The sequence below is a fragment of the Myotis myotis genome, unplaced genomic scaffold (assembly GCF_014108235.1).
Source record: "Myotis myotis isolate mMyoMyo1 unplaced genomic scaffold, mMyoMyo1.p scaffold_m19_p_2, whole genome shotgun sequence".
In the NCBI taxonomy this organism is placed as follows: domain Eukaryota; kingdom Metazoa; phylum Chordata; class Mammalia; order Chiroptera; family Vespertilionidae; genus Myotis; species Myotis myotis.
The window spans coordinates 137,273,885-137,285,425 of NW_023416324.1; the positions used below are offsets into that span (position 1 = coordinate 137,273,885).

At 45.7% G+C, this 11,541-nt stretch overlaps 1 protein-coding gene across 2 annotated transcripts in view; it reads right to left on the bottom strand.

The window, feature by feature from the left end:
- The window catches only part of NIT2 (nitrilase family member 2), a 55,608-nt gene extending 48,966 nt beyond the window's left edge, over nt 1-6,642 (bottom strand). For both annotated transcript variants that reach the window (XM_036347022.1, XM_036347021.1), the window contains exons 1-2: nt 6,493-6,642; nt 3,142-3,260 (exon numbers count right to left, since the gene is read on the bottom strand). In XM_036347022.1, coding sequence (XP_036202915.1) covers nt 3,142-3,260; nt 6,493-6,520 — 147 coding nt within the window. In that variant the 5' untranslated portion in view covers nt 6,521-6,642. The remainder of the gene's footprint in view (nt 1-3,141; nt 3,261-6,492) is intronic.
- Nucleotides 6,643-11,541: the final 4,899 nt, after the last annotated feature.

An 11,541-nucleotide genomic window follows, 5' to 3' on the forward strand; every position in this document is an offset into this window, starting at 1 on the left:
CCTAAACGTCTCGGAATAGTTTCAGTTTTTAAAAATTTGTTTTAAATGTGGGAGGTTTAGCTCTAAAATCAATACATCCTGGTCCTATAAAGAATTATACAAGGTGAGGAACCAAGATGGCGGCACAGGTAAACAACGGAAATTGCTGCCTCGCACAACCACTTCAAAAATACAACTAAAAGACATAATGGACATCACCCAGAACCACAGGAAGGCTGGCTGAGTGGAAATTCTACAGCTAGAAGGAAAGAGAAAAGCACACTGAGACTCAGAGGAGGTGCGGAAGTAAAGTGCAGAGGTATGGAGGTGCACGCAGAAAGGGCTGGCAACTGAGAACGAGGTTGTTTTTTTCAATCGGGAGGGAGACACAAGCTCCCGACTGCTCTGAACTCCAGTTCTGGGCGAGTCTCTGGGGACCCAGACTCATATGGGGAGAAACTGGACTGTCTGGCATCAGTCGGAACTTGAGGGTGGCTTTCTCTCAGAGGTGCTTGCAGCGATTACTGGGACACTGAGGCCCGGAGCCTCTTAGGGTAGGACTGAGGATCAGCCATAGCTGTTTGCCCTGCCCGGTTGATTCCCTGAGACATCCCCCCACCCCCCAAGCTGTGCACAGAGGCTTTTGCATATGAATGGCCTGGCCCTTTGCAATCTAAAATTACCTAACAAACTGCAGCTGGGTCAGAGAGACCCAGAATATCCAAAAGAAGGCCCAAGGCCCCAAAGCAGCTTGCATTGCTTCACAGCTGGGCCTCATCTGGGCACCACCAAACCCCAAACAAAGAAAAGGAATCTGCAGATCTTTTCATAGCTCCTGCTGGGTAGCCTCAGACAGAGGCTAAATTAGCACCTCCTTAGAGATCCAGTGTACCCAGTGGTCAGGGTGGGACCATCCAGATTCCAACTCCTCAGATCCTTAAGGGACACACTCAGGGGGCAGACTCAGAGAGCACCAAAGCCCCACTGAAGCAAGTCGTGCCCCATAAGGGTATCTCCAGCAAAGAAGTTCTCCCACTGTAGACACAGCTGATTTTCACAGCCATTGGCCTGGAGGTCAATTCCTCCCAATGATACCTACAACAATCAAGGCTTAACTACAACAAGACTTTGCACAAAGCCCACAAAGGGGTGCACCAAAAGTGTCCACCTCAGGTAATTGGGGAGGCTGAGCCACTGGGCCCTATAGGACACCTAGCACAAAAAGCCACTCTATCAACATAGGGAAGCATAAAAATGCGGAGACAAAGAAACAAGTCACAAATGACAGAAATGAGGAAAGCAAACTACTGGATATAGAGTTCAAAACCACACTTTTAAGGTTTTTCAAGAATTTTCTAGAAACTGACGATAAATGTAGTGAGACCCTCAAAAAATCTAGTGAGACCCTCGAGGTTATGAAAAAGGACCAACTAGAAATTAAGCAAACACTGACTGAAATAAAGAATATTATACAGACTCCCAACAGCAGACCAGAGGATCGCAAGAATCAAGTCAAAGATTTGAAATACGAAGAAGCAAAAAACACCCAACCGGACAAGCAAATTGAAAAAATAATCCAAAAATACAAAGGTAGTGTAAGGAGCCTCTGGGACAGCTTCAAGCGTACCAACCAACATCCAAATTATAGGGGTGCCAGAAGAAGAGAGAGAGCAAGACATTGAAAACCTATTTGAAGAAATAATGACAGAAAACTTCCCCTACCTGGTCAAAGAAATAAACTTACAAGTCCAGGAAGCACAGACAACCCCAAACAAAAGGAATCCAAAGAGGACCACACCAAGACACATCATAATTAAAATGCCAAGAGCAAAAGACAAAGAGAGAATCTTAAAAGCAGCAAGAGAAAGACAGTCAGTTACCTCCAAGGGAATACTCATACGACTGTCAGCTGATTTCTCAACAGAAACTTTGCAGGCCAGAAGAGAGTGGCAAGAAATATTCAAAGTGATGAATACCAAGAACCTACAACCAAGTTTACTTTATCCAGCAAAGCTATCATTCAGAATTGAAGGTCAGATAAAGAGCTTCTCAGATAAGGAAAAGCTAAAGGGGTTCATCATCTCTAAACCAGTATTATATGAAATGCTGAAAGGTACCTTTTAAGAAGAGGAAGAAGAAGAAAAAGGTAAAGATACAAATTATGAACAACAAATACACATCCATCAACAAGTAAATCTAAAAATCAAGTGAATAAATAATCTGATGATCAGAATATACTGGTGATTATAATAGAATCAGAGGCATAGAAAGGGAGTGGACTGACTATTCTTGTGGGGGAAAGGGGTGTGGGGGATGCGGGAAGAGACTGGACAAAAATCGTGCACCTATGATTTAGGACAGTGGTGGAGGGGTGAGGGTGGAGGGTAGGAGGGGAACCGGGTGGAGGGGAGCTATGGGGGGAAAAAAGAGGAACAACTGTAATAACCTGAACAATAAAGATTTAATAATAATAAAAAAAAAGAATTATACAAGGAGCCCTGGCTGTGTGGCTCAGTTGGTTGGAGTGTCATCCAATACACCAAAAGGTTGCAAGTTCATTCCCAGTCAGGGTGCGTATGGGAGGCAACCAGTCAATGTTTCTCACCTCTCACCTCTCTCTCTCTCTCTCTCTCTCTCCCCTCCCCCCTTTACCCCCTCTAAATATCAAGAGAAAACATACCCTGGGGAGAGGATTTAAAAAAAACAAAGATCAACCAAAGGACTTGTATGCATGCATATAAGCCTAACTAATGGACACAGACAACAGGGGGGTAAGGGCATGAGTTGGGGAGGTCAGGGGGGTTATGGTGGGATAAGGACACATATGTAACACCTTAATCAATAAAGAAATTTTTAAAAAAAGAAGAATTATATAAGGAAAGAAGGGAAATATCCGAGGTGGAGTGTTTCAGCTTTAGGTAAGTCCTTCAGCCCACTAGGGTTCTGAGCAGAGTAGGTGATCCTCACGTTAAAGACCTATAACCACATGGGCACATCCAGTCACAGAGGCCCCTGCGAGGGTCACCTTTCAAACAAACATGACACAATCCTGGCCCCCAAAGGGCCTTGCTGGACGCCGGACACAAGAGGAAAACCAGAACTAGCAGATACTATTCTGTGGGGCCCACAGTTCCCAGAAAGGGGTGGTTCCTCCATACTTACTGGCAGGGAAACTATTTTTGCTCCTTGTGCGGCTGCCTTCCGGACAAGGCCACAAGCTCGAGTGAGATTATCCGATTTGATGGAAGAAACTTGAAGTTGGATGAGGGCCAAGCGGAAAGCTGAAGAAGAAGAGAAAACAAGTGTCAGAAGATCTGACTGCTGAATCAGAACAGCAGTTCTCACCTGAGGACAACTCCACCTCCCAGGACATCTGGCAGTGTCTGGAGACGGTCTGGATTGTCACACTGGTGGGGTGCTACTGGTATCTACTGGTAACAGGAAGAGGTCAGAAATGCTGCTAAACCTGCCATAATGTATAGGGCAGTCCCTCACAACAAATTATCCAGTCCAAAATTTCAATAATGGTGGTGGTAAGAAACCTTGGTAGAGCAACTGCCATGGGCAGAGCCCCATGCCAAGCACAAGAACCTGAAGTGAAGTAGGCAGGGCCAGATGTTTACTTACAAATGAGAACAGGGCTTGAAGGAAGACAACTAGGTTTGAATACACAACTATTCCTTACTATTTGATCTTGGGCTTCGGCCTACCCCTTATCCGGGTAACTGAGGACATTCCAGTACAGAAGGTGAAATCACACTGGGAATGGAGCAGTGGGTCCATGGGAAGGGGAGACACCTGTCTCAAGTTCCCCATTAGGGGCTGGGACTCAATGCCTAGGTGGCAGCTGGTGGGCTGCGGATGTGCCCAATCACAGGGCAGGGTTCCTGCATACCTGTGAGGGTCTGTACTCACCCCATGAATATCCCTGTGCCCAAGGGACCGCAACATTAAGTAGCAAATAAAAAACACCACGAGATGTTGAGACACTTCAGAAGGAAAAGCTGACAGCACTTTTTCCTGCGATCTTAACAAGGTTCCACACCTTTACTGGGGACTGGACCCCACAAATTATGTAGCCAGCCCTGCCAACAGATCTGTGGTCAGCCTTAGGGCAAGGAGGTCTGGCTTATTCCCTCCGTGAGGTGGTAGCTACACCCTACATTTGCTTTCCTATATTCTTTAGAGTTCTCCTTCAGCTCTTATAGTAATCACTTTTTACTGGTTAATAATTCTTTATATAAAACTGTCCCTCCCGAAAACGGTTTGGCTCAGTGGATAGAGCGTCGGCCTGCGGACTGAAAAGTCCCAGGTTCGATTCCGGTCAAGGGCATGTACCTGGGTTGCGGGCACATCCCCAGTGGGAGATGTGCAGGAGGCAGCTGATCGATGTTTCTCTCTCATCGATGTTTCTAACTCTCTATCTCTCTCCCTTCCTCTCTGTAAAAAAATCAATAAAATATATTTAAAAAAAAACAAACGAAAAAAAACTGTCCCTGTTCAAGTGACTGGTGTGGTTTCTGTGTCCTATGTAGACCCTGACTGATACACAGTTTTTGCTCATGGTCTGAGGTGAGGCTGCTAGTTCAGGAATTAGCAGTAATGCCCTGCCCTAGCTTCCCTGCCCACCCCTGCTCTACGGTCTGAAAACCCCACCACGAAAGAGCGCTCACTCTGGGTGTCTCCTGAACCTGTGCAAATGTCCTCAGAAGAGGAAGGGCTGACAGACCTGGCCTTTGATGAAGGCCTGTCTGGCTCAGGGTTAACCCTGAAAGGAAAATGCAGACATCGAATTCCTTGGTTTATAAAGTGAGAAGAGCTAAATTTAATCCTGAATGCAGCTTGTTAAACAGTTTCAGAATCTGGATGAAAACAAAGGAAACTAAAATAGGGAACAAAAGCTGGGATTACTTCAGGACAAGCAAATATGTTGAGAACATTACCAGAACATCACACAACCCACTACAGGTCTCCACTGTAACTCAGAAGCTGGGCTTGTCTCTGCTTCAGAGGAGGACTGGGGGATGTGGGTGAGGGCAGGGGTGAAGTCCACACAGCTATTACTCGCTTCCCTCTCCCCCATCCCACTCAGAGAGGCAGCTCCTGAATCAGGCTTGGGATTGCCTGCATTCTGCAAATCGCCAATCCACAGAGGGGACTGCACAGGGCAATTCACCATTGATTGGGGAGTACTAGTTACCTCAGCTGTAAAATACAAATACAATGATTTTGTAGGTCCCTGGCTGCCCTAACAGTCATCGTAGTCTAACAACAAAGGACTTACCCAGGGAAAAAAAATATACATAAGTGCAAATGCCAAGATGGGAACATAAAACACTTTGTAAATAAGGAAACAAGACACTTGCAGAGGGAAAAGTTGCAGTCAGTGTAACAATCTAAGCCCAAACCTGGAACAGTAAAGCAAGATGGGCACCTTGTTTGTTTAATTTTTTTTGGGGGGGGGGTTGTCATATGATTTGAAAAAACTCAAGGAAGTCAGACAGCCACCACTAAGAAGCACAGCTCTCAAGTCCATCAGCTGTCATGCCCGCCTCTGCAACGATGCAATCACATCCAGAGGGAGGTGTGTGACAGGGCTCCCATATGACGATCCCAAACAATCGTTCAGCCACCAACTTGCACTCCAGGTTGAAATAAAAAACAAAGAGCACTTCCACACCTTATCGTCTCACGGGAGCCTCACAAGACTCCCACGTAGGGGCACGTGTGTCCATTTTACAGGTCATGGAACTGAGGTCCAGAGAGAATAGATGACTCGTTGACAGGGGAAGCTACTGACTGAGCCACGACTGTAAGACTCCAGGTCTCCAGGCTGAGTCCAGAGCACCGCACTGCCCCGTGTCAAGAAATCTGGCACAGGCCTGGGGGCAAACTCAACCCCGGGTCCGACCCGGCATGGGGCTGTGGAACTAACATGCAATACCCAACCTCTAAGCTCAATGTCCAGGTGCAGAAACTACTTGCCCAAATTGTTGGCTCAGGAGTGGGGGGCGGGTGCAACGTGGAGCACATGATCCAGTCCTATCTCAAGCCCAAATCCAAGAAAACAGGTGCTCCAGTTTCACGTGACTGGGCTCAAAACTCAAGTTCAAAAGTCAATCTCAGGTAAAGAGGGTGAGAGCAATCCGCTTGTGGTCCGGCCCCTGCTGCAAAGCCTCACAGTCTCCAGGAATTCCAAGGGCAGAGGCTCACACTGGTGCTGTCAGTCACCACAACTACCGAGGGCGTCGCTGGAAAGGTGGTCTCGGAAGGGGCGGGACCTGCGTGTTACCGGAGCGCCCGCGGCTCTGGGACCCACCTCCAGGCACTGCCTCGCGGGACGCGGGAGAAGCCCGTGGGGAGCAGCCCGCGGGAGAAGCCCGTGGGCAGGGTGGGCCCGCGCCCCTAGAAGCCGGGACCCCGGGTGTGCGCCGGCCCGCGCTCCGCCGCCCCGCCCCCCCCCCGGATCAGGGAAGCCCCCGCCGGCGCCGCACCCGTAGCCGCGCTACTTACTGGCCATGGCTCTCCCGGGAAACACCATGCGCGACGCAGTGGAGCTGAAGTCTCGGGACAGACCCAAGCGGTGCCGTGAGGGGCGGGGGCAAAGCCGCACCGGAAGGGGCGGGACTAGCGGCCGAGGCCCCGCCCCGGGCCCGCCCACTGCACTGGGCGGGGCTTCTTGCTGTGCTCCTGCAACTCCAGTGCACCGCTCACTGTGTGCGCCAGCGGACCAACCAGACGCGGCTGGTTAGGACACAGTCCGGAAAAAGCAATGCCCCGAGCGGCGAAGGGACAGAGCGGGGCGACCTAAGTCAGGGAGGCGTCTGGTGAATGTTTAACAGCCGGCCTCTCCGACTCTCAGCGAAAGGACGGAATCTGTTGCTGTTTGGATTAGCTCTGTGTGCTGATTGCCTGGGGCTGTTTGAACGAGTAGCTGTAACTGGGGAACTGTCCAGGTTCGGGGAGGCACTCAGGAGGGAGCGGGACCTACCTGCTAGGGCTGTTAACTAATGAGGGAGGGAAAGAGATAAACAGGGTTCAAACTCAATTTCCTCAACAACTGAGTCCTCTAAGGCACTGAAATCTGTTTGGTAATGTTGTTTTAGAATTTTTCCATTTATACTTACTCGTCGGTATTGCTTTTTGATTTTTGCTTTGTGCTTTTGTTAAGTTTGGAGATCAAAAATTATAAAAAAAAAATTTGCTATTTTTTGTTTTAAGTACATCAAGTGTTTTTTTGTTTTAATTTTTATTTTCTTTATTGATTAAGGTATTACATATGTACCCTTATCCCCCCATTGCTCCCCCCCCCCCAACCACTCATGCTCTCACCCTCCTGGTGTCTGTGTCCATTGGTTAGGCTTATATGCATGCATACAAGTCCTTTGGTTGATCTCTCCCCTTACCCCCACCTTCCCTTGCCTTTCCTCTAAGGTTTGCAGTTGATCAATGCTTCTCTGTCTCTGGATCTGTTTTTGTTCATCAGTTTATGTTGTTCATTATATTCCACAAATGAGTGAGATTATGTGATATTTATCTTTCACCAACTGACTTATTTCGCTTAGCATAATGCTCTCCAGGTCCATCCTTGCTGTTGCAAATGGTAAGAACTCCTTCCTTTTTAGAGCAGCATAGTAGTCCATTCTGTAGATGGACCACAGTTATTTAATCCACTCATCTGCTGATGGGCTGTTTCCAAATCTTAGCTATTGTAAATTCTGCTGCTATGAACATAGGTGCATATATCCTTTCTGATTGGTGTTTCTAGTTTCTTGGGATATATTCCTAGAAGTGGGATCACTGGGTTAAATGGGAGTTCCATTTGTAGTTTTTTGAGGAAACTCCATACTGTTCTCCACAGTGGCTGCATCAGTTTACATTCCCACCTGCAGTGCACGAGGGTTCCATTTTCTCTGCATACTCGCCAGCACTTGTCATTTGTTGATTTGTTGATGATAGCCATTCTGACAGGAGTGAGATGGTACCACATTGTCGTTTTGATTTGCATTTCTCCGATGATTAGTGACTTTGAGCATGTTTTCATATGTCTCTTGGCTTTCTGAATGTCCTCTTTTGAAAAGTGTCTATTTAGGTCCGTTACCCATTTTTTCATTGGGTTGCTTATCTTCCTTTTGTTAAGTTGTATGAGTTGCCTATAAATGTTGGAGATTAAACACTTATCAGAAATAACATTGGCAAATATGTTCTCCCATTCAGTGGGCTTTCTTGTTGTTTTGTTGGTGGTATCTTTAGCTGTGCGGAAGTTTTTTATTTTGATGTAGTTCCATTTGTTTATTTTCTCCTTAGCTTCCATTGCTCTAGGACAGTGATGGCGAACCTTTTGAGCTTGGCGTGTCAGCATTTTGAAAAACCCTAACTTAACTCTGGTGCTGTGTCACATATAGAAATTTTTTGATATTTGCAACCATTGTAAAACAAAGACATATTTTTATATGTATTTTATATATTTAAATGCCATTTAACAAAGAAAAATCAACCAAAAAAATGAGTTCGCATGTCACCTCTGATACGTGTGTCATAGGTTCGCCATCACTACTCTAGGAGCTGTATCGGTAAAGATATTGCTACAACAAATGTCTACTATTTTGCTGCCTATGGCTTCTAAGATTTTTATAGTTTCCCATCTTACATTTAAGTCCTTTAAGCATTTTCAGTTCATTTTTGTGTATGGTGTAAGTTGGTGGTCTAGTTTCATTTTTTTTTTTTTTTTTTGCATGTATCTGTCCAATTTTCCCAACACCATTTATTTTTTTTAATATATATTTTATTGATTTTTTACAGAGAGGAAGGGAGAGAGATAGAGAGCTAGAAACATCGATGAGAGAGAAACATCGATCAGCTGCCTCCTGAACACCTCCTGCTGGGGATGTGCCCACAACCAAGGCACATGCCCTTGACCAGAATCGAACCTGGGATCCTTCAGTCCGCAGGCCAACGCTCTATCCACTGAGCCAAACCAGTCAGGGCCCTAACACCATAAATTGAAGAGACTGTCTTGACTCCATTGTATGCTCTTGCCTCCTTTGTCAAATATTAATTGAGCATAGTGATTTGGGTCGATTTCTGGGTTCTCTATTCTATTCCATTGCTCTATATATCTGTTCTTGTGCCAGTTCCAGGCAGTTTTGAGAACAGTGGCTTTGTAATACAGTTTTATATCTGGTATTGAGATCCCTCCTACTTTGTTCTTCTTTCTCACAATTGCTGCAGCTATTTGGGGTCTTTTTTTTATTCCAGATGAATTTTTGGAGAGTTCATTCTAGGTCTGTGAAATATGCCATTGGTATTTTATTTTATTTTTTATTTATTTATTTTTTTAATTAAATCTTTATTGTTCAGATTATTACATTTGTTCCTCTTTTTTCCCCCCCATAACTCCCCTCCTCCCAGTTCCCGCCCCACCCTCCGCCCTCACTCCCCACCCACTGTCCTCATCCATAGGTGCACGATTTTTGTCCAGTCTCTTCCCGCATCTCCCACACCCCTTTCCCCCCCAAGAATGGTCAGTCCATTCCCTTTCTATGTCCCTGATTCTATTATAATCACCAGTTCATGCTGTTCATCAGATTATTTATTCACTTGATTCTTAGATTCACTTGTTGATAGATGCATATTTGTTGTTCATAATTTGTATCTTTACCTTTTTCTTCTTCTTCCTCTTCTTAAAGGATACCTTTCAGGATTTCATATAATCCTGGTTTGGTGGTGATGAACTCCTTTAGCTTTTCCTTATCTGTGAAGCTCTTTATCTGACCTTCAATTCTGAATGATAGCTTTGCTGGATAAAGTAATCTTGGTTGTAGGTTCTTGGTATTCATCACTTTGAATATTTCTTGCCACTCCCTTCTGGCCTGCAAAGTTTCTGTTGAGAAATCAGCTGACAGTCGTATGGGTATTCCCTTGTAGGTAACTGACTGTCTTTCTCTTGCTGTTTTTAAGATTCTCTCTTTATCTTTTGCTCTTGGCATTTTAATGATGATGTGTCTTGGTGTGGTCCTCTTTGGATTCCTTTTGTTTGGGGTTCTCCGCGCTTCTTGGACCTGTAAGTCCATTTCTTTCACCAGGTGGGGGAAGTTTTCTGTCATTATTTCTTCAAATAGGTTTTCAATATCTTGCTCTCTCTCATCTTCTGGCACCCCTATAATTCTGATGTTGGTACGCTTGAAGCTGTCCCAGAGGCTCCTTACACTATCCTCGCATTTTTGGATTATTTTTTCATGTTGCTTTTCCTGTTGGGTGGTTTTTGCTTCCTCACAATTCAAATCATTGACTTGATTCTTGCGCTCCTCTGGTCTGCTGTCGGGAGTCTGTATAATATTCGTTATTTCAGTCCGTGTATGCTTAATTCTAGTTGGTTCCCCAATATAACATCGAGGGTCTCATTAGTTTTCTTGTAGATCTCATTAAGTTTATCGGCGGCTTCTAAACAGTTCTTGAGAGACCTTAAAAGTGTGGTTCTGAACTCTATATCTTCCATTGACAATTTTGTCCTGTTTCTTTGTCTCCGCATTTTGTTATGCTTTCTTGGTGCACCCCCTAGTGGTCTTTGTGCGCAGTCTTATAGTTAAACCTTGATTGTTGTAGCTAATACCAGGGAGGGTTTGACCTCCAGGCCAAGTGGCTGTGAGAATCAGCTGTGTCTGCAGTGAGAGAACTTCTGTCCTCTAGGGAGGTGCTAATCTGGCGTTTGCCTGAGGCTATCCGGCAAATGCCTCTGTGCAGGGCTTGGGCGGGGCGGGTCACACAGGATCAACAGGGTGGGCCGGAGAGAGCAGTTATGGCGGCTCTCAGTCCTGTCCCCAGGGGCTCTGCCTCTCTGAGTCCCAGCACCCGCTGCAAACCTCGGAGAGAAAGCTGCACTCGCTCTGACCGAAGCCAGATAACCCCGCTTCTCTCGTTTGAGTCTGGTTCCCTAAAGACTCGTCTGTATCTAGAGCTCAGAGTCTGCAACTCCCTCCCGATTGAAAACGCCAACCGCGCCCTCTGCCGCCAGCCCGCTCCGCGCACTCCGCACCTCAGAATTTGACTTCAGCACTGCGCCTCCTCTGAGTGTCCGTATGCGTTTCTCTTTCCTCCTAGTTGTAGGACTTCCACTCAGCCAGTGTTCCTGTGGTTCTGGGTGATGTCCATTCCGTTTTTTAGTTTCACTTTTGAACTAGTTGTTCAAGGCAGCAAACTCCAGCGTTAACCTATGCCGCCATCTTGGTTCTCTCCGCCATTGGTATTTTAATGGGGAGTACACTGAATGTATAGATTGCATTGGGTGGTATGGACATTGTAATGCTGTTGATTCTACCAATCCATGAACACAGTATGCTCTTCCATCCGTTTATGTCTTCCTCTCTTTTTTTGTGTCCTGTAGTTTTCCGAGTACAGGTCTTTTACCTCCTTAGTTAAGTTTATTCCTAGGTATCTTAATTTTTTTGATGCAATGGTAAATGGGATTTTTTTTTAATCTTTCTGTAAGTTCACTATTTGTGTATAAAAATGCCATAGCTTTCTGATGTTAATTTTGTATCCTGATACATTGCTGAATTCATT